This window comes from Hemiscyllium ocellatum, chromosome 3 (genome assembly GCF_020745735.1).
Source record: "Hemiscyllium ocellatum isolate sHemOce1 chromosome 3, sHemOce1.pat.X.cur, whole genome shotgun sequence".
Lineage (NCBI taxonomy): Eukaryota > Metazoa > Chordata > Chondrichthyes > Orectolobiformes > Hemiscylliidae > Hemiscyllium > Hemiscyllium ocellatum.
This window is the reverse complement of record NC_083403.1, coordinates 129215002-129238817: the sequence shown is the minus strand read 5'-3', so window position 1 is coordinate 129238817 and position 23816 is coordinate 129215002. Positions and strand designations below refer to the sequence as shown.

Below are 23816 nucleotides of genomic sequence, written 5' to 3'. Positions count from 1 at the left end.
CAGACTCGACTCTGATCTCCAGCATCTGCAGTCCTCATTTTCTACTTGGACTGACAAGTGTTACAAGTAACATTTGAGTCACACAAATACAGGCTATGACCATCACCAATAAGAGACAATCTAACAACCACCCCTGGCATTCAATAGTCTTACCATCACTGAGGACCCTACTTCCATAATCTTGGTGATTATCATTGATCAGAAACTCAATTGGACTCACCACATAAACACAGTGGTTACAACAGCAGGTCAGAGGCTTGGAATACTTGGCAAGTAGCTCACCTCCTGACTCCCCAAAACCAGTCCACCATCTAGAAGGCACAAGTTAGGAGCGTGATAGAATACTTCCCACTTCCCTGGATGGGTGTAGTCTCAACAACACTCAAGATGCTTGACACCATCCAGGACAAAGCAACCCGCTTGATTGGCACTGCATCCACTCCCTCCACCACCAATTCTCGGTAGCAGCAATATGTACCCTCTACAAGAGGGACTGCAGAAATTCACCCATGATCCTCAAAAGCACTTTCCAAACCCTTGACCACTTCCATCTAGGAAGGACAGCAGATACATGGGAACACTACCATATTCAAGTTCTCCTTCAAGCCACTCAACATCCTGACTTGAAAATATATCACCATTCCTGCACTATCGCTGGGTCAAAACCCTGGAATTCCCTCCCTAACAGCATTGTGGGTCAACCCAAAGCAGGTGAAACTGCAGCGGTTCAAAAAGGCAACTCACCACCACCTTCTCAAGGGCAACTTGGAACGGGCAATAAACGCTAGTCAGCTAACCAGGTCAACATCCCAGAAATGTACAAAATAAAACAATTCAAAAAGTGATGACCACTCTTCACTGATGTCCTTATTTTTCTCTACATAGTACCAAAATGTTTGGTAGTAGGGTTCCATGGAAATATTAGAATATTTTGTATCTCTTCTCAAGACCTGAGCAACAGTTTTGGGCTGAGGTTCCTGGAGTGAAATGTACTTGAATGGCCAGACAACTGGGGCACGGTAGCTCAATGGTTAGACTACTACCTCACAGCACAAGGGACCCAGGTTGGATTTCACTCTCAGGCGACTGTTTGTGTGAAGTTTGCACATTCTCCCCATGTCTGCATTGGTTTGTTCGGCGTTTCCTCCCCCAGTCCAAAGATATGCCGAGTAGGTGGATTGGCCAAGCTGAAGTATCCAAGGATGTGCAGGCTAGGTGGATTAGCCATGGGTAATGCTGGGTTACAGGAATCAGATAGAGAGTGGGTCTGAGTAGGATGCTCTTGGGAGGGGCAGTGTCGACTGAATGGGTCAAATGGCCGGCTTCCACTCTAGTAGCAATTCTATGAACTGAGAGAGGTGATGATGGAGTGGGGAGCAATGTAGAGAGATTCTGGGAGGAGATTCTGTGGAGAGAGGTCAATGAAAGGAGTTGATTCGGTCACTGAGGATGTTAATGAGGCTTGTTTGGTAGGAGAGGGAGGGTAGGGGGCACCTCTCCTCTTGTTGGCACAAGCAGTGTGAAAAATGCATTGATATACTCCATTCAGCTGGTCTCACCTTCCCCTCGCTATCATGTAAAGACATCTGAGGTGCCTCTGAAAAGTGAGAAGGCTGATACAGTTTCCTGCCAGAAGCAGATGAGGCCCACCTTTGGAATATTGTGTGCAATTCTGGTCTCCCTCCAACCGGAAGGACATTGCAAAACTTGAAAGGGTGCAGAAAAGATTTATAAGGATGTTGCCAGGTTTGGAGGATTTGTGCTCCAAAGAAAGGCTGAATAGACTGGGGCTGTTTTCCCTGGAGTGTCGGAAGCTGAGGGGTGACCTTATAGAGGTTTATAAAATCATGAGGGGTATGGATAGGGTAATTAGACAAGGTCTTGTCCCTGGGGCGGGGGAGTCCAGAACTAGAGGGCATAGGTTTAGGGTGAGAGCGAGAAGGTATAAAAGAGACCTGAGGGGCAACTTTTTCACGCAGAGGGTGGTACGTGTATGGAATGACCTGCCAGAGGAAGTGGTGGAGGTTAGTACAACTGCAACATTTAAAAGGCATCTGGATGGGTATATGAATAGGAAGAGTTTGAAGGAATATTGGCTGGGTGCTTGCAGGTGGGACTAGATTGGGTTGGGATATCTGGTCAGCATGGATGACAGGTCTGTTTCCATGCTGTACATTTCTACGACTCTATGAGTAGTCTGGCCTGGTCTACAACAAATGTCACTGAGGTAAGGCTGGTCGGCCCCAACAAGGCACGGAAAGCAGGGGGATGTTCACATGGGATGGTGATGCAGCCTCCTAACCCTCCAGACCTTTGCTGGGCTGTTTGGGCAGCATGACCCTCATGAGCAATAAGCTCTTCATTTCTATCATCCTCAGGAAGAATTTGAAAGAGTTGAAAGGGGATGAAAGGACAGTTAAGAGTTTTGATCATCAGAAATTATGTTCTTACAGTCAGCAGATATGAACATGTAATGATTTAATTGGATAATATAATCTTGCACACAGATTTGAATGTGATTGGACAATACGTTACTGTGTACTAACTTGAAATATGGTGTAGAATGAATACTATTAGTTAGTGTGTAAACGTGCAGCCTTTTTATTGGCAATCGTATCTGCAAAAATGGTATAAATGCATTATTTTGTAGCAAGTCAAGGTGTTATGTGTCACCTTTGATGGGTACACCTCCCATGCATGCGTGAATTAACACTTAGACAAGGTTGAATTTGTTCTTTAAGGAATCAAAGGGTTAATAAATTTTCTCTCTCAGGTCAAAGAATAATCTTACCCAGTAGAGCATTTCGGCCATTATCATCTGGTAAAAACCGCTTATCCACAGCACAGACTAGAAGGTGTTCAGGAAGATTGGGAGACTTGGCACCAATGAGGAGGAATCCGGATGGCACTTCAATCTGCTCATTCGACATCGAAACAAGCCGCAAGTCCTTTCCCGCCTGACAGAAGCCTAAAAGGAAAGTTGTTCCCATCAGTAAAAAGCATGTTCATTTCTTTCCCAGGCTTTAAAGAAAAGTTTACCTGCTCACAGCAGAATTGGAGCTTCCTGAATTTTAAAACCTACAAATTAACTGGGTTGTATGGTTGAAGTTTTCATGTGATCTGGTCCATTCATTAAATGAAATCAATTTCAAATTGATACCTGTTTGAAAATTAAAGCTAGCTTTTCAATCGTTCACATGTATTCAAACCCACAGACAAATCAAATAGTTTATGTGCCTTTACAGAAAGGGTAGAAACACACAGAATCCCAACAGTGTAGAAGCAGGCTATTCAGCCCAGCGAGAGCATACAGCCCTTCCAAAGAGTATCCCAGGTAGACCCTATACCTGTAACCTTGCATTTCCCACGTCTATCCACCAAACCTACACATCCCTGGACACTATGGACTGGCCGTGCTAACTCCCCACCTAACCCGCACATCTTTGGATTGTGGGAGGAAACCTGAGCACTCAGAGGAGACCCACACAGACAATGGGAGAGCATGCAAACTCCACACAGACAGTTGCCCAAGGGTGGAATCAAGCCAATGATAAGATTTCCTACAGTATGGAAACAGGTCTCTTAGCCCAATAAGTCCACACTGACTCATTCCCCTACCCTGTATTTATCCCTGACTTAATGCACCTAGCACTATGGGTAACTTAGCATGGTCAATCCACCTGACCTGTGGGAGGAAACCCATGCAGATACGTGGAGAATGTGTGAACTCCACACAGACAGTCGCCCGAGGCAGGAATTGAACCAGGGTTCCTGGCACCCATGAGGTAGCAGTGCCAACCGTTGACCCACCATGCCATATCTACCAGATAAGTTTCATATGCCCCTGAACCTCCTCCAATCCTGTGTATTGCACTTGTTGCACCCAATGTGGTCAACTCTACATTGCAAATGCAGAGAAAGCAAATGCGGACTGGGTACTGCTTTGCAGAACACCTCTGATCTGTGCACAAACATGGCCCTGACCTTTCCGTAGTCAGTAATTTTAACACAGCATCCTGCTCACATGCCCACATGTCTGTCCTTAGAATGCTGCAGTATTCCAGTGAATCACAGCGCAAACTGAAGGAACAATATCTCATCTTCAGACTAGGCACTGTATAGCCTTCTGGACTTAATATTGAGTTCACCACCTTAAGATTGTGAACCAACTTCTGTTCCTTTCCTTTCTTTTTGGTTTTACTTGTTACATTCTCTGTCACCATGTTCCCTCTCCCGTCCCCACCTCCAGTGGGACTGTCTTCTCTTCCCAGTCTGGCAGTCAGACACACCATTGTTCTGCCATTCTCACATCCCAATCACTTCATCTGAATGTGATTTGGAGGAGCTGGTGTTGGACTGGGGTGTACAAAGTTAAAAATCACATAACAGGTTATGGTCCAACAGGTTTATTTGCAAACACTAGCTTTCGGAGTGTTGCTCCTTCATCAGGTGGTTGTGGAGTATAACATGAAAAGACACAGAATTTCTAGCAAAAGTTTACAATGTGATGCAACTGAAATTATATATTGAAAAAGACCTTGATTGTTTGTTAAGTCTCTCATCTTCTAGAATGAACATGTTGGTTTCAGTTCTTTCATATGTAAAATTTCAATATATAATTTCAGTTACATCACACTGTAAACTTTTGCTATAACTTCTGTGTCTTATGATCTTATACTCCACAACCATCTGATGAAGGAGCAGTGCTCTGAATACTAATGCTTCCAAATAAACCCGTTGGACTATAACTTAGTGTTGTGTGATTTTTAACTAAATCTGAACTGTCAACATCTTTTCTCCATCAGCACTCTACACTCCACCACTCCTACACTATCCCGACCCACCCATCACCACCCCCCACCCCACCCAACTGCTTATCTGTAAGAATAGTAGGGTGGTTGTGGTAGGGGATTTCGACTTTCCAAACATTGACTGGGACTGCCATAGTGTTAAGAGTTTAGATTGGAATTCTTTGAAGAGGTGACAAGTAGGTTAGACCGGGAAACCCAGTAGATGTGGTCTATCTAGACTTCTAAAAGGCCTTTGATAAGGTGCCACACAGGAGGCTGCTGAGCAAGGTGAAGGTCCATGGTGTTTGAGGTGAGCTACTGGTATGGATTGAAGATTGGCTGTCTGACAGAAGGCAGAGAGTTGGGATAAAAGGTTCTTTTTCGGAATGGCAGCCGCTGACAAGCGGTGTCCCGCAGGGTTCAGTGTTGGGGCTGCAGTTGTTCACATTATATATTAATGATCTGGATGAAGGGACTGGGGGCATTCTAGCGAAGTTTGCCGATGATACGAAGTTAGGTGGACAGGCAGGTAGTACTGAGGAAGTGGGGAGGCTGCAGAAGGATCGAGACAGTTTGGGAGAGTGGTCCAGGAAATGGCTGATGGAATTCAATGTGAGCAAATGCGAGGTCTTGCACTTTGGAAAAAAGAATAAAAGCATAGACTACTTTCTAAATGGTGAGAAAATTTGTAAAGCCAAAGTACAAAGGGATCTGGGAGTGCTAGTCGAGGATTCTCTAAAGGTAAACATGCAGGTTGAGTCCGTGATTAAGAAAGCGAATGCAATGTTGTCATTTATCTCAAGAGGGTTGGAATATAAAAGCACTGTTGTGCTACTGAGACTTTATAAAGCTTTGGTTAGGCCCCATTTGGAGTACTATGTCCAGTTTTGGTCCCCACACCTCAGGAAGGACATACTGGCACTAGAGTGTGTCCAGCAGAGATTTACACGGATGATCCCTGGAATGGTTGGTCTAACATACGAGGAACAGCTGAGGATCCTGGGATTGTATTCATTGGAGTTTAGAAGATTAAGGGGAGATTTAATAGAAACTTACAAGATAATACATGGCTTGGAAAGGGTGGACGCTAGGAAATTGTTTCCATTAGGCGAGGAGACTAGGACCCGTGGACACAGCCTGAGAATTAGAGGGGGTCAATTCAGAACAGGAATGTGGAGACATTTCTTCAGCCAGAGAGTGGTGGGCCTGTGGAATTCATTGCCGCAGAGTGCAGTGGAGGCTGGGACGCTAAATGCCTTCAAGGCATTGATAAATTCTTGATGTCACAAGGAATTAAGGGCTACGGGGAGAATGCTGGTAAGTGGAGTTGGAATGCCCATCAGCCATGATTGAATGGCAGAGTGGACTTGATGGGCCGAATGGCCTTACTTCCACTCCTATGTCTTATGGTCTTATTATAGATGGAGAGGAATTTGTTAAGTGTGTACAAGACAATTTTCTGATTCAGTATGTGGATGTACCCACCAGAGAAGATGCAAAACTTGACCTACTCTTGGGAAATAAGGCAGGGCAGGTGACTGAGGTGTCAGTAGGGGAGCACTTTGGGGCCAGCGACCATAATTCTATTAGTTTTAAACTAGTGATGGAAAAGGATAGACCAGATCTAAAAGTTGAAGTTCTAAATTGGAGAAAGGCCAATATTTACGGTATTAGGCAAGAACTTTCAAAAGCTGATTGGAGGCAGATGTTCGCAGGTAAAGGGACGACTGGAAAATGGGAAGCCTTCAGAAATGCGATAACGAGAATCCAGAGAAAGTATATTCCTGTCAGGGTGAAAGGAAAGGCTGGTAGGTATAGGGAATGCTGGATGACTAAAGAAATTGAGGGTTTAGTTCAGAAAAAGAAGGAAGCATTTGTCTAGTATAAACAGGATAGATCGAGGGACTCCTGAGAAGAGTATGAAGGCAGTAGGAGTATACTTAAGAGGGCAATCAGGAGGGCAAAAAGGGGACATGAGATAGCTTTGGCAAATAGAGTTAAGAGAATCCAAAGGGTTGTTACAAATACATTAAGGACAAAAGGGTAACTAGGGAGAGAACAGGGCCCCTCAAAGATCAGCAAGGCGGCCTTTGTGTGGAGCCGCAGGAAATGGGGGAGATACTAAACAAGTATTTTGCATCAGTATTTACTGTGGAAAAGGAAATGGAAGATATAGACTGTAGGGAAATAGATGGTGACATCTTGAAAATTGTTCATATTACAGAGGAGGAAGTGCTGGATGTCTTGAAACACATAAAAGTGGATAAATCCCCAGGCTCTGATCAGGTGTACCCCAGAACTCTGTGGGAAGCCAGGGTAGTGATTGCTGGGCTTCTTACTGAGATATTTGCATCATCGATAGTCACAGGTGAGATGTCGGAAGACTGGAGGTTCGCTAACGTGGTACCACTGTATAAGAAGGGTGGTAAGGACAAGCCAGGGAACTATAGATCAGTGAGCCTGACGTTGGTGGTGGGCAAGTTGTTGGAGGGAATCCTGAGGGACAGAACGTACATGTATTTGGAAAGGCAAGGACTGATTCAGGATAGTCAACATGGCTTTGTGCGTGGGAAATCATGTCTCACAAACTTGATTGAGTTTTTTGAAGAAGTAACTAAGAGGATTGATGAAGGCAGAGCAGTAGATGTAATCGATATGGACTTCAGTAAGACATTCGACAAGGTTTCCCATGGGAGACTGATTAGCAAGGTTAGATCTCATGGAATAAAGGGAGAACTAGCCAGTAGAACTGCCTCAAAGGTAGAAGACAGAGGGTCGTGGCAGAGGGTTGTTTTTCAGACTGGAGGCCTGTGACCAGTGGAGTGCCACAAGGATCGGTGCTGGGTCCACTACTTTTCATCATTTATATAAATGATTTGAATGTGAGCATAAGAGATATAGTTAGTAAGTTTGCAGATGATGCCAAAATTGGAGGTGTAGCGGACAGCGAAGAAGGTTACCTCAGATTACAATGGGATCTTTATCAGATGGGCCAATGGGCTGAGATGTGGCAGATGGAGTTTAATTCAGATAAATGTGAGGTGCTGCATTTTAGGAAAGCAAATCTTAGCAGGTCTTATTCTTTAATGGTAACGTCCTAAGGAATGTTGCTGAGCAAAGAGACTTTGGAGTGCAGGTTCATAACTGATAGAAAGTAGAGTTGCAGTTAGATAGGATAGTGAAGAAGGCATTTGATATGCTTTCCTTTATTGGTCAGAGTATTGCGTACAGGAGTTGGGAGGTCATGTTGCGTCGTACAGGACATTGGTTAGGCCACTTTTGGAAATTCGTGTGCAATTCTGGTCTCCTTCCTATCGGAAAGACATTGTTAAACTTGAAAGGATTCAGAAAAGATTTACAAGGATGTTGCTAGGGTTGGAGGATTTGAGCTATAGGAAGAGGCTGAACAGGCTGGGACTGATTTTCCTGGAGCGTTGGAGGCTGAGGGGTGACCTTTTGAGGGTTATAAAATCATGAGGGGCATGGATAGGATAAATAGACAAAGTATCTTCACCTGAGTGTGGGAGACCAGAACCTAGAGGACATAGGTTTAAGGTGAGAGGGGAAAGAAACCTAAGGGGCAACTTTTTCACGCAGAGGGTGATACATGTATGGAATGAGCTGCCAGAGGAAGTGGTGGAGACTAGTAGAATTGCAACATTTAAAAAACATCTGGACGGGTATACGATTAGAAAGGGTTTGGAGTCATATGGGCTGGGTACTGGCAGGTGGGATGAGATTAGGTTGGGATATCTGGACGAGTTGGACTGAAGGGTCTGTTTCCATGCTGTATATCTCCATGACTATAAATGCTGTTCCCTCCACACATTCACTTTAGCTCTGATGAAGAGTCATCAACACTCAAAACGTTAGCTTGCTCTCACTCCATGGATGCTGCCTGAGTTGCTGTGATCTCTCGCATTTGTTGTTTTAATTTCATCCATGGTAACACCTAAAAAGCCACAAGAGCCAGTGGAAGAAAGAACTATACAAATATGAAACAGCACTGAAGCACCAATCATCCGAATTCCAGGTCACAAAAGCAGGATGAACACTTGGAAAAGTGCCGCACTGCTTTCCCAGTACATGTCTTAATGTGAGAGAAGCCAATAGGCATTGGACAGAGAGAAACAAAATTCAAAGCATACAATACTGTCAGGGACTCTTGTAGTGAAGTGGTAGTGTTCCTACCTCTGGAACAAGAAATCTGGGTTTAAGTCCCATCTGCTGCAGAGATTTGCCTGAATACATGGTTTAAAAATATCTATAATACAGATGCAAGTAGTTATTAGAAATTTATGATGGTTTGCTGACATGTACTTTTTAAAAACACTGTGGTATTATCACTGGGCTGTTAATCCAGAGCCCCAGATGATGTCTTGGGGACCCAGGTTCAAATTATGCCACGATAGATGGTGGAATTAAAATTCAATTTTAAAAAATCTGGAAGTAAGGCCACAATCACTTGTGGGAAAAACCCACCTGGTTCACTAATGTCCTTTAGGGAAGGAAACTGCCTGGTCTACATGTGACTCCAGACCCACAGTAACATGGTTGACTCTTCACTGCCCTCTGGGTAATTAGGGATGGGCAATAAATGCTGGGCCTAGCTAGTGATGGCTTCAACCCATGAATGAATAAAGAAAAAAATAATTGCAATGTTCATTCAGTCCCTGTAACAGCTCAGGCTCCAACCTTGTTCACAGTTAGTTCAGAACTTCCCAACCAAGGAATTGTTAGAGCTTAGTTTAGTTGTACATAAATATTTTACATTTGAGGCCAATCACTCTTGATAAAATCAACATCCATTGAAAACCAGCAGCCCCTAAATGAAAGCTTAGTCTACTTACCATCAGTGGTACAACACCCCTCTGGAGGAGGCTTCATCTGATATGGAATGAGGGGGCTACTAGACTCTGACCCATCATCCTCCTCTTCCTCCTCAGTTCCTGGTCGTTTGCAAGCTGTGTTAGGTAGAAACCCATCTGCATTACAAAGGCATTGTATCCAAAATCTACCAAAATCTTCATCTAACTCCACTTCACACAATGGTTGAACCCTTAAAAACAAGCCATTAATAATGGGGCACATTCTCCTTATGTGCCACTTGTGTCAGAAGGAATCCGGAACTAAGCTTTAATCTTAATAGAGAGAAAAAAAATTGATGGATGTGCCCATAACGTGAGAAGGATCCATGGTTTAGATCAGAGTGGTGCTGGAAAAGCACAGCAGGTGAGGCAGCATCCGAGGAGCGGGAAAATCGACATTTCAGGCAAAAGCCCTTCACCTGATACTGCCTGACCTGCTGTGCTTTTCCAGCACCACTCTGATCTACACTCTGGTTTCCAGCATCTGCAGTCCTCACCCTGATAAGCATCCATGCCAATAGAACAGAAAGCGATCTATCTATGTTGGGAAAACCAACAGGGGCATGCAGGAATGGTGAGAGCGTTGTAAACTAGCCAGGAATCACCCGAGAGAAGAAGAGGTTGCAACTTTTGGTCCACTCTGAAAGGTTCCACTTCAGTCAGCCAAAACATACCATTCCCCATTCCCCTGCCCTCCGGACAGAGACGCAAAGCTTCCCTTGACAGTTTCAAATTGTTCATACAGGAAGTGAGAGTGACCCCAGAGCTGGACAGATGTGGCAGATTGGAGATGTGCTGCTTCTGCTTAATACACCCAGTCAGAGGGGCTCAGGAAAATCAGTCTTATCATGGCATCGTTAAGCTGCAGACAAGTTCACTTAGCTTATTTATTGAACATAATGCTCAAGGCTGTTTTGAACAAGAAATACTGGTCCCTCAGCAGCCCTGACTCAGTGCTGGCAGAAAGGCAAACGCACGAAATGCTCCTCAGGAGCAGAAGAGTTATCTGCATTTGCCAAGACACCAGTTCACAAAGTACTGTCTAAGCATACAAGAAATTTAAATGATGCAGAGGTACCGGTGTTGGACTGGGGTGGACAACAACATCAGGATATAGTCCAACAGGTTGATTTGGAAGCACTAGCTTTTGGAGCACTGCTCCTTCATGAGGTAACTAGTATTTAAAGATACGCCCATGTGCAATAGCATCCTGATTAAACAATTGAAAACTGAATTTGCCTCAGTACAGCTGAGAATTCAAAGGGGGCTGACAAAAGCCTCCAGAACTCCAGTGTACCTTGGAGGAATGACCAAGCTAACCTCAGCTCCATATGTTTCAATTTTTTTTAAAAAACTTATAAATATTTTACATACGTTGGAGAGGCAGCATCTAGTTGGTTGTTTAAGATCTGCTGGCCTGACTGCAGATAAACAGCACTATTATCTTGAACACAGTAGGCCATGTGCCAACTGTACTCACAGCAGTTCAATTTGGGAAGTTTAATCATGAAGCTGTTAGACACCGCCAGTTGCATATGCACATCATTCTAGTGCAGAGCCTATAAAGCAAAATCTTACCAACATGGCGTCTAGCAAGAAATATACACACACATGCACACCACTTTACATACTGAATGCTCTGTCCTAATTTCACAACATATTCATTGCCTTTTAAACCTAGCTTGACAGCGAGGGGAGAAATCTAGCTATCTTTGCTCAAAATATTAATGAATTTAGAATGATGTTAGAAGTTGCCATCTGAAAATGTACCGACCAAAGGCAACTATCATTTATGATGTTGAACAAGTGGTCAGAAATTGAATACTTGGCTGAAAAAAAACTTTCACACTTACGAATTATGAAACATGTAGGGCATTGTAAAGTTAATTCCAGGCACCAGTGTGCAAACCATCCTCCGAGAAATGACAATCCTATTACCCTTTGCTTTTGAATACAAAACATGCACTGTACGCATGATTTTACTTTGACTTAAAAAGTACTTTGGTCAAGTTGAACAAAAGAAAACGGAAGATAGCCTTACCTTCTAAGTTTGAGATCAATTGGTGCTCAGCCTCGAGATATAACTGGGAAAACACAGGCCTGGGAACTAAATTGTTTGACCGCAGGGAGGCTTCAATCGAATTGTGCAGGACCTCTTCAAAACGTGTCGTCTTTAGTTGCCCAGCATACGAGTTTCCCATCTTTACAAAAACAGAAGCCACTAAAAACTCAGAAGCATCATATTAAATGAACTGAACACAGGGCAGGAGTACATTTCTCTTAACTAATTTGAGCTGTTCATAGTGGCATTAAAATTTTCCTTCAGCATTTTCTGAAACCTGGTCAGTAAAGCAAGACCCCAAGAGCTCCCTGCTGGTAAATTACAGGAAACCATGTGCTCACAGCCCAGGGCAAAGGGACTGCAGAATTTAACACCCTTTTTATGGAAGCTATTGACATCTAATGCTACAGCTTAATGAGGCATGCAGAAGCAGAATGCTTGCATTTAAAGTAGTAATAAACCCTGTCTACAACACAACCTCTTTGCCCCATGTAAGAGGCAGCAACAGCTATTTAAATATCTGTGAAGCTGAGGGTGCATGTTTGTTTTGTCACATGGATTAGTCTAGACTAGGACTGAAAGTTTTACACTTATTTTGTGGGCTATGGCTGATTACTCGTGTTACTTATTCTAAGACCAGCTGCTTCATTTTAGACAAGTTATGTCAAAGGTGGAAGGTGCTAATCGGTCAGAATTTGAAAATCTTAATGAAATATTCACAGCTTGATTAAACATTGGTTTGTAGTTGCAATCTGTTAGCAAATACTGCAAAACATTGTGTCAGGAGTGATACCTAGTAAGGATAGACTTTGCGAAGATGTACCATAAAACAGTGACACAAAATAGCTTTACTGAAAGACGCAATTTAAGTGTTCCCAGATGACTGTCTGCCTTCCTCTTTTCCCTTGGTGATTGTTCTTTCTATTGTCCCATAAAATCAGAAGATTCAAAGCACATCACCCATGGATTCAACCACAGACATGCTAATTCAGGGTTATAATGCACTGCTCATAAGAGTGGAATTCAATTCGTGGACTATTACTGATAGGTTATAGTATTGTCTAACGTTTCTTCCCCATCATTAATTCAGCCACAAATGTAGATAACAGAAGAAAACGAAAGACTGTTCAGAATTTTCAATAAAACAAATAGAAATATTTCAATGCCTATGGAGGAGGGAAGTCCAATAAATAGTACAACTTGTGATGACAGTGGTCAGGGATGTAGAAGAGATTTTTCTGTTGCACAGAACATCTTATCCATCAACTGCTACAGATAAGAAATATCAACTTGGGGTGAGACTTTCCAGAGGCATTTTCCTATTCTAACAATTTCTATTGTAACGGAATTACAGCCATAAGAGTGAATTTGTTCCAAACAACAATCATTAACTTCAGCTCGGGATAGAGATCCCAGAGTTGCCTGGGAGCAGCAATGGGATGCACCTGACCCAGAGACACTCCAGCACAAAAACTGTTTGACTGGCTCTGGGCATCGCCTGTAATGGTGATTTGTTTTGAAGTTAGACAAGCAATTGCACAATGAAAACAGAGCCTCAGAAAATAGCCGTTAGAGATATGTTCAGGCCCGAAGATTTCCACATATGTACTTGCGAGATGAGCATGGTACGTGTCAAGGTTTACTTCCCCTGCAGCTGCAAATACAAAATAAATGTTCAAGAGTTTTTAAAATGTTTGGAAAACTAGGAGGAAGAGAAATGCTCATGCCCCACTTCCTCCAACAAAACCTACAAATACGTAGAAGAGACTGAAGAACCAATTCCTGGTGATTCTCAGTTTTCTAGCTTCAGATTCCAGTCCAACTTCTAACTCTCCAAATTACACTAACACAAACTCAAACTCAATAAAAAATTAAAGAATTCCCTTTGCTGGAAATCAGAAATAAAAACAGAAATTATTGGAAAAGTTCAGCAGGTCTAGCAGCATCTATGGAGAGAAATCAGAGTTAACATTTCAGGTCCAATGACCCTTCCTCAGGTTCTCAGATGCTGCCAGACCTGCTGAGCTTTTTCAGCAATTTCCGTTGTTGATACAATCTTAAACTCTCTACACTTGTTTACATGTTACATTCCTGGACAAACAAATGCTCCAAGCTTCAGACAGCACATCGATTCTCAATAATTACTCTCCTATGCAAAGTGTACTCACCATATTGAAGTCTTAAACCTGTTTTCAGCATCAACTGAAGTAAATTCCCTAAACACGTTAGCTTTGCTGGCCTGTCACTTCCAAAGTACAATAAATGTATATATTAAATTATACTTTAATATTGCACACATTGGCTGGTTATGCATATTTAAGTGAAGGTGATCACCAACAACTTGAAAATGCTGTGCTGAGCGATCCAGTGAAGGCTGTAGCAGGATGCTTAATTCTCTTACCATGAATTAATTATAGCATGATTTAACAGAGATTTACACTGTCACATTCCTAACATGAATCTAGCCCGGCTGTCTAAAGGATTTGCGTGGACAGCAAAGTAGGAAGTGATAAGCACAAAGACTATCCATATTTATCGAGCACTGTAATGCAAGTAAATGTCCCAAGACACTTCATAGGAGCATTACAAAGCAAACCTTGAACTCAGCCCACAGGAGGCAATAGCAGGCAGACTGCCAAAGGTTTGGTAAATGAGGAAGCTTTTGAGAAGACTCCTCAAAGCAGAGAGAGGTAAAAAGGGGAAGTATTTAGGCAAGGAATCGTAGACTGTCGGCACAAATAGTTGAAGGCATGGTCACCAACAGAGCAGCAAATAAAATGGGAGATGCTCAAGAGATCAAATAAGAGAAACGCAAAGCTTGGGGAGGGCTGTAAAGTTGGAGGAAATTACAGAGAAAGTGGGGTGAGGCTACAGAAAAAATCGAAAATAACAATGAGAATTGTAAAGTTCAAGGCATTGCTGGATAGAGAGCCAATGTAAACCAGCAACACAAAGACAGTAAGCAATCCAGACTTAGTGGAAGGTCACAGCAAGAAAATTTTAGGATCACGTCAAGCCTAACGGTATAAATGGCTTAGAGGCGGGCTGTAACCCTGGCTAAGCAAAGGTATGGAAGAAATTAGAGGATATCATGGAGGTAAGAATAGGCGGTCTAACTCATAGTGCAGACATGTGGCCAAAATCTGTTCTCTGGAACAAGACAGGTCTCAGATGTTGCAAACTCAACATTTGCCAGTTCCCAGAGGGAAGAACAAAATTCAGAATAGGAACTGAAGACAATGGTTGTGGTCTTGTGGAGGGAAATTGTGATTGCCAAGTATTGCATGTTGGATAAATAGACTGGTCAGTTCAGCACAGTGGAGAAATCAAGAGAGGCAGTATTGAAGTGGAATTGAGCATTGTCAGACTGGATGTACAGCATACACTAAAAACCATTGCAGTTAAGAAAGAATAGGGTGCAAATTAAACTTGAGACATAGAGTTAAAGGAGGAGCTGGACAAACTTTAAAGGAGTTAATTATTAGATAAAATGTAGTTTTTAAATTCCAACATGAAGTGTGTCCAGCTGCATCTCTTGTTTGACCGCATGACAGCTCTGGGGCTGCAGATGGACTCACTGTGGAGCATCTGCAATGCTGAGGAGGTCGTGAACTGGTGAACTGGTCACACCGCAGGTTAGAATTGCTGAGGGAGACAGTGAATGGGTGACCAAAAGACAGAAAAAGAGTAGGAAGGCAGTGCAGGTATATCCCCTGTGGGCATCTCCCTCCAAAACAGGTATACCGTTTTGGATACTGTTAGGGGAGATGGCTCACCAGGGGAGGGCAGCAGCTGCCAGAATCATGATACTGTGCCAGGCACTGCTGTTCAGAAGAGTGGGAAAAAGACTTCTAGGGCAATAGTCATAGGGGATTCTACTGTGAGGGGAGTAGATAGGTGGTTCTGTGGCCGAAAACAGGACTCCCAGATGGTATGGTGCCTCCCAAGTGCTCTGGTCAGGGATGGCACCAATCAGCTGCAGAGCATTCTAAAAGGGGAGGGTGAACAGCCAGTTGTCTTGGTGCACAATAGGTACCAACGATACAAGTAGGAAACGAGATGAGGTCCTGTAAAAAAAATTCAGGGAGCTAGGTGAGAAGTTAAAGAGAAGGACCTCAAAGGTAGTGATCTCAGGATTACTACCAGTGCCACGTGCTAGCCAGGATAGAAATGAAAAAATAGGCAGGCTGAACACGTGGCTTGAGAATGGTGTAGGATGGAGGGGCTCAGATTTGTTGGACATTGGGACCGGTTCTAGGGAAGGTGGGACTATTACAAAATGGACGGTCTACATCTGAACCAGACAGGAATCAATGTCCTTGGGGGAGCTTTTGCTACTGCTGTTGGGGAGGTTTTAAACTAATGTGGCAGGGAACTGAGAACCAGAAGAGGAAACAAGTATGCACTGAGGGAGACTGGAGACTGTAAGAATTGTGAAGATAGCATTAATAAAGGGAAGACTAGGCAAAGGGAAGATGAGCGCAAAAAAACTGGTGGCATGAACTGCATCTACTTAAATTCAAGGAGTATAGTGTGTAAGGCAGATGAACATAGGGCTTGGATTGGTGCCTGGGAGTATGACGTTATTGCAATCACAGAGATTTGGTTGAAGGAAGGGCATGATGATTGGCAATTAAATATTTCAGGATATAGACGCTTCAGACAGGACAGGGAAGGAAGTAAAAGGGGGGGTGGAGTTACATTGCTGGTCAAGGACGATATCACGGCTGTGCTAAGAGGAGAACACTATGGAGGTCTTGGGTAGTGAGGCATTATGGGTGGAGCTGAGAAATAAGAAGGGTGCAGTTACATTGTGGGCTAAAAGGGGTCATGAAATAGCTTTAGTGAGCAGGATTAAGGAGAATCCCAAAGCATTTTATTCTTATATAAGAAACAAGCGGGTAACTAGAGAAAGGATTGGTCCACTAAAGGATAATGAAGGAAGGCTGTGTGTCGACCCTGAGAGAATGGGTGAGATTCTGAATGATTACTTTGCATCAGTGTTCACTGAGGAGAGAAACATGATGAATCTTGAGATTAGAGATAGAAGTTTGATTAGTCTGGATCATGTTGACATAAGTAAGGAAGATGTGTTGAGTATGTTAGAGGTTATTAAGGTTGACAAATCCCCAGGACCGGATGGGATCTATCCCAGGTTGCTGAGGGAGGTGAGAAAGGAAATAGCTGGGGCCCTGACAGATATCTTTGTGGCATCCGTAAACACAGGTGAGGTGCCGGAGGACTGGAGGGTTGCTTATGTTGTCCCCCTGTACAAGAGGGTAGTTGGGGTATTCTGGGTAGCTACAGACCAGTGAGCCTTACATCAGTGGTGGGAAAGTTGCTGGAGAAGGTACTGAGTGATTGGATCTATTTGTATTTAGAAAAGAATGGGCTTTTCAGTAATAGGCAACATGGTTTTGTGCAGGGGAAATCGTGCCTTACTAACTTAATAGAGTCCTTCGAGGAAGTGACAAAGTTGATAGATGAAGGAAGGGCTGTTGATGTCATATACATGGACTTTAGTAAGGCACTTGATAAGGTTCCCCATAATAGACTAACGGAGAAAGTGAAGTCACATGGTGTGCAGGGCGTTCTAGCTCAGTGGATAAAGAACTGGTTGAGCAACAGGAGACGGAGAGTAGTAGTTGAAGGGAGTTTCTCGAAATGGAGAAAGGTGACCAATGGTGTTTCACAGGGGTCAGTGTTGGGGCCACTTTTGTTTGTAATATACATAAATGATCTGGAAGAGGGCACTGTTGGTATGATCAGCAAGTTTACAGATGACACAAAGATTGGTGGAGTAGCAGAAAGCATAAGGGACTGTCAGAGAATACAGGAGGATATAGAAATACTGGAGAGTTGGACGGAAAAGTGGCAGATGGATTTCAATCCAGCCAAATGTGAGGTGATGCATTTAGGCAAGTCTAATTCTAGAGCGAATTATACAATGAATGGAAAAGCCTTGGGAAAAGTTGATGGGCAGAGAGATCTGGGAGTACAGGTCCATTGTACCCTGAAGGATAGAGTGGTCAAGAAGGCATACAGTATGCTTGCCTTCATTGGACAGGGTATTGAGTATAAGAGCTGGCAAGTCATGTTAAAATTGTACAAGACTTTGGTTCGGCCGCATTTAGAATATTGTGTACAGTTCTGGTCGCCACATTACCAAAAGGATGTAGACACTTTGGAGAGGGTGCAGAGAAGGTTTACAAGGATGTTGCCTGGTATGGAAGGTGTTAGCTATGAAGAGAGGTTGAGTAGATTAGGTTTATTTTCATTAGAAAAAAGGAGATTGATGGGGGACCTGATTGAGGTTTACAAAACCATGAAGGGTATAGACAGGGTGGATAGAGACAAGCTTTTTCCCAGGGTGAAGGATTCAGTAACGAGAGGTCATGCTTTCATGGTGAGAGGTGGAAAGTTTAAGGGGGATATACGCAGCAAGTACTTCACACAGAGGGGGGTGGGCATCTGGAACGCATTGCCAGCAGAGGTGGTAGAGGCAGGCACGGTAGATTCATTTAAGATGTGTCTGGATAAATGCATGAGTAGGTGGGGAGCAGAGGGATACAGATGCTTAGGAATTGACCGACAGGTTTAGACAGTACATTTGGATTGGCTCAGACCTGGAGGGTCGAAGGGTCAGTTCCTGGGCAGTAAATTTTCTTTATTTTCTTTTTTCTAATCATACATAATGCAGAAAGTTACCAATGTTCCATTATCTGTTTCAAGGCCATATCCACTGTCCAGCTGGCTACTTGTTGTTTAAAAACTCAGTTACACTTCTGAACAAGGCTCGACTATTCATGGGATTTCCAATGTGAGATCAGGAATGAAAAGGAACTCTTATCTAATCACTGGATGTTGCTGACTGGTTGTCTGGTTGAGGGGCGAGCTCTATGACAGAGCCTATGGCACAGCAGGGAGTGAAGAACAGGCTCCATCTTCAGGGTTCCTGATTTTCTGAGGAAGGGTCACAGAAACATGAATTCTGATTTCCCTCCACCGATGTTGTCAGATCAGCTGAACTTTTCCGGCTATTTCAGACTTTGTTTCTGATTTCCAGTGTCTGTAGTTTCTCTTTGTCTCTCTTTTTCTCTCTGTCTGTCTACCTCTGAGTACCGACTCCAACTATCTGCTCACTCCCCCCCCATCTGTCTTCAGCTGCCAGACCCGCTGAGCTTTTCCAGCAATTTCTGTTTTTGTGACCATTTTATATGGATTGATAAGATGTGGACATTGCTGGTCGGGTCAGCATTTATTGTCCATCCTTCATTGTCCTTGAGCAGATGGTTGTGAGCTGCCTTCTTAAACCGCTGCTATTTATTTGCTGTACGTAAGCCTACAATACTCTAATCGAGCTCCAGGTTTTAACCCAGTGACATTGAAAGAATAGTGATATATGTTCAAATCAGGAAGGTGAATGACTTGGAGGTAAACTTCCAGGTGAAGGTGTTCCTATGTGTCTTATGCAATTGTTGATAGCAGTGGTCATGAATTTGGAAGGTGTTGACTAAGAAGCCTTGGTAAATTTCTACAGTGTTCCTTGCAGGTGATACACACTGCTGTTACTGAATGTTAGTGTTGGAGGGGGTGAATATTTGTGGATGTGCTGCCAATCAAGCAAGCTACTTTGTTCAAATAGCATTAAGCTTCTTTCGGGAGGCAGGTAGTGATTTACCCACGGCAAGATTCCTATCCTCTTGGCTGCTCCGGTAGTAACTGTACTTATACGGCTGGTACAGTTCAGTTCTGATCATACGTAAGCCCCAGGGTGTTTCAGTGATGATAACGCCATTGAATGTCAAAGGGCAATGTTTAATTTCCATCTTGTTGGAGATGGCCATTGCCTCGCAACCTTTATTAAAACTTCCTAAACATATGTTTAGTTTGTATCTGTACTTTGTCATGTTCTGAACTTGTTAGCCCACATATCGCACTGTATTTTAAATGCTGTCTTCTGTCTTCTCCTAAAAAGTGTTTCCACTGCTGATTATCTTCTTTAAATTTTAAGTACAGTGTATGAGTCTTTGTCTGATTGAATGAGGAGATTCTCAGATAAGTTAATTGAAGTGCTTAAAATCTTTAATACTTCTGATGATCTTTCATCCTATTGGGAATCAAGGATTTATCGACCTCTGTCTTAAAAACATTTAAAGATTATGCATTCACTGCCTTTTAATGAAAGAAATGCCCAAAATGTGAACTCTGATTCCTCTCCACAGATGCTGCCAGTGGCTCAGTGGTTAGCACTGCTGCCTCACAGCACTAGGGTCCCAGGTTTGATTCCAGCCTCGGGCGACTGTCTGTGTTGAGGTTGTGCATTCTCCCCGTGTCTGTGTGGGTTTCCTCTGGGTGCTCTGGTTTCCTCACGCAGTCCAAAGATGTCAGGTTAGGTGAATTGGCCATACTAAATTGTCCATAGTGTTAGGTGCATTAGTCAGAAGGAAATGGGTCTGGGTGGGTTATTCTTCAGAGGGTCGGTGTGGACTGGTTGGCTGAAGGGCCTGTTTATGGACTGTAGATAATCTAACCTGCTGAGTTTTTCCAGAAATTTCCCTCTGTGGGAAATTATTTCCCTCATCTCTGTCTTAAATGGCTGACCCTTTAATTTCATCCCAAAGCTTCCACATGTACATTTGCCCTCAAGAGGAAACATCCTTTCCACATCCACCAGATCAAATTCACTCAGGATCTTATACGTTTCAATTAGGTCACCTCTGACTGACAGGCCATTCACTCCATGCTGAACTTCCAAACAGCATCCCACCCTATAACTCTGCATTTCCCATGGCTAACCCACACATTCCTGCACACAACGGGCAATTTGGCATTGCCAATCCACCTCAACAGCACATCTTTAGACTGTGAAAGGCAACCAAGGAAACCATGCAGGCACACGGTGAATGTGCAAACACCTCAGACACATCAAGGCTGGAATCAAACCAGTTCCCTGACACTGTGAGGAAGCAGTGCTAACCACTGAGTTAATGTACTGCCCAATCTTCTAAATGCCAGAGGGTACAGCCTAGCCTGCCTAGCTTTTCCTCATAAGGCAATCTACTCATTCTGGCTATTAGTCTGGTAAACTACTTCCAACCATCCATAAATATGGTGATTAGTACTGTACACAGTATCCAGATGCGGCCTCACTAATACTGTACCCTGTACAGCTGAAGCATAACTTCTCTACTCTTGCAATCAATCCTCTTTACAATAAAATATAACATTTGATTAACTTTCCTGATTTAAGTTTTTTTTTTGACAGCAAACTATCAGTGTTTACCATTATCACTCCTCTGAATCTCACAATATTGTACCAGCACAGACTGCTTCAGAAATCCTGAAGGTGCAGCCTGTTCTACAGTTCAGAAGAAGGTCACTGGACCCAACATGTTAACTCTGATTTCTCTCCACAGATGCTGCCAGACCTGCTGAGCATTTCCAGTAATTTCTGTTTTTGTTTCTGGTTTTCCAACATCCGCAGTTCTTTTGGATTTTTAATAGTTATTTTTGCTCCTACAAAGCAGTCAAGTTTGTGTAAAGTACTTCCAACCAACACAATATATTTTACCTAAATTCTGCGAAAGCATTGCAGAACAATTTTGCTAAGTTGGAATTAGTAAACTAAAGAAATTCCTTCATTGATGAATTATGTGTGGAATACATGGCTGCAATCCTTTTATGATCACGAGGGTTATCTGCAGAATGCAACTGATGCGAGGTGAATGATGTAGATTATTAAATTAGACTAATAACCATAGAGTTTCCTCTTAAATCCTTCTGGGAGTTACAAATAAATGTTATTATCTTAAATTCTTGGAGATTTAGTTTCCCTTTAGAAGATTAAATACGTTGGGGCGAATCCAGATTGTAGGTGGTCATTTCAGAAGTCAACAACTGGTCAATAACTAAAATCATTAATACTCAACATAATTATGGCATTTCACCACCATAACCTTTTACGTTTTTTTTAAATTTTCTTTCATTGTCTTACCTCACTTAGTTTTCAATATTATGTAGCAGTCTTCTATTTGACAATTTGTTCCTCCCATTTATTTTTCATTGAAATGTTTATTTTTGTTACCTTTTCGTTTTTCCAATCCTAAAATATTTGCTAGTTTTACAGTGCTTAATGCTACTAAAAGATTGTAGATAAAATATATTAATCTGTTTCAACATGCTTTTATTTTGGTATGCTTCACAGTTTACTGAACTAAATCTGTATAAATCAATTTGCAAATGAAATTAGGGGAAAAGAGACATTGCATTAATTATCAACGCTGGTGTTTTGTTTTACTTCCACCAGAGGTTACTGCCACACATGACCTGGCCAGCTACTCTTGCTCAGTATTATCCCAGGATCATTATTCAATCAGCATTGATTTGCTTAAAAATAGGGGTAGGGTTAGCTCAGTTGGCTGGATGGCTGGTTGGCAATGCAGAGTAATGTCAAATCGCATGGGTTTAAAAGCAAAAGAGAAAATGCTGGAAAATCTCAGCAGGTCTGGCAGCATATGTAAAGAGAGAAAAGAGCTGACGTTTCGAGTCTAACTGACCCTTTGTCAAAGCTGGTTTGTCAGCTTTGACAAAGGGTCAGTTAGACTCGAAACGTCAGCTCTTTTCTCTCCTTACAGATGCTGCCAGACCTGCTGAGATTTTCCAGCATTTTCTCTTTTGGTTTCAGATTCCAGCCTCTGCAGTAATTTGCTTTTATCAAGCATGGGTTTAATTCCTGCACCAGCTATGGTTACCAAGAAGGACTCTCCTTTGCAATCTCTCCCTTCACCTGAGATAAGGTGTGGTGATCCTTGGGTTAAACCACAACCAGTTCCCCCTCTTTCTCTCTCTCTTGTTAACAAGTGAACAGGCCTAAGGTCCAGTAGGACTATGACGACTTTACCTTTTCCCAATATGAAAATAATACTAGCAAGAAACTCCATTCAGTAAGACAGACATTTGCATGACCTATTATTATCCTAAAACACGCCAAAGTGCTTCTTCAGAGCCGAATCAAACAAAATAAAAACACATCCGGTCAAAGGAAGGGTTATTAGGCAGGTTAGTCAAAGATACATTATAAGAAGCCTCTTAAATAAGGAAAAAGCACTGGAGAGATTTGGGGGGAAAGTTCCAGATGTTGAGAAAAATGGATTTTAGGATGATGAGAGTCCTCCATGGGGATCTGGGAACAGCATGAGAATAGCAAATAGGTCCATAATGGATCAGATCAATGAATTCCTGCTGAGCAATACAGGAAGCTCAACTTATAATTGGTAATTTCAAGTCAAATCATGAAATAGAGAGAAGACAGATATAAATGAGAGAAAAAATAAAACAAAAATTTCTTAGATCTCTCAAATCTATTAACATCTGCAGAAATTAGATTCTACATCTGTAAAGTCTAATTTCCTGTGCCAGAAAGGTTACTTGAAAATAATTATGACTTACTAAGCCATAATAAAACACATCTAAAAGATGGTCATTGCAGGGAGTGGAGTGTATTATTTCCCCTTCCAACTCTATTTCGATTTAATCCCTGCCACCCCCTTCACTGTTTGATCACGCAGCATTGCCCTTTGTCACTGGCCACTTGGGTGTTTCCTTTCTTCTAGGAATTGAATAAAGACTTGTATACCTGTTGTCTTTCATTGTGTCTCATACGTGCACACACAGGGGTAAGTATAAGCACTACCACAGTTAGGCAATAGTGTGGGGGTAAAAATAATTTTTAAAAATTATTAAAAAAACAAGAAAAAAACAGAACATGTACAACAAACTAGACCAACCTCAACTCATTCATGTTTAGTGTGAATACAACATGTGGGTACTACAAATTCACATTGATCCATGTTTTGTCAGGTTGTTATTCACTCAGGTAGCATTATAGGAAAGCTTATAAAGAAATGGTAACTTAGAGATCAAGTATTAGACTAACACATTTAACTACACTTGTCAGAAGTTGTTGAGTTTTCACTTTTATAAGGGTGAGGGTTGAAAGCCCCATCATTATTTTCACAAAAGGGTCCACAGTGGAAATCTGAACCAAACAATGGCCTTTTGACAAAATTTTAAACTTGATAGTTGACCAGCAAG

General features: G+C 42.5%; 1 protein-coding gene across 1 annotated transcript in view; it reads right to left on the bottom strand.

The window, feature by feature from the left end:
• Positions 1-23816, bottom strand: part of greb1 (growth regulating estrogen receptor binding 1) — a 194519-nt gene that overhangs the window by 154221 nt on the left and 16482 nt on the right. Inside the window, exons 2-4 of the mRNA XM_060855164.1 lie at positions 11700-11879; positions 9641-9754; positions 2792-2968 (exon numbers count right to left, since the gene is read on the bottom strand). Coding sequence (XP_060711147.1) covers positions 2792-2968; positions 9641-9754; positions 11700-11879 — 471 coding nt within the window. The remainder of the gene's footprint in view (positions 1-2791; positions 2969-9640; positions 9755-11699; positions 11880-23816) is intronic.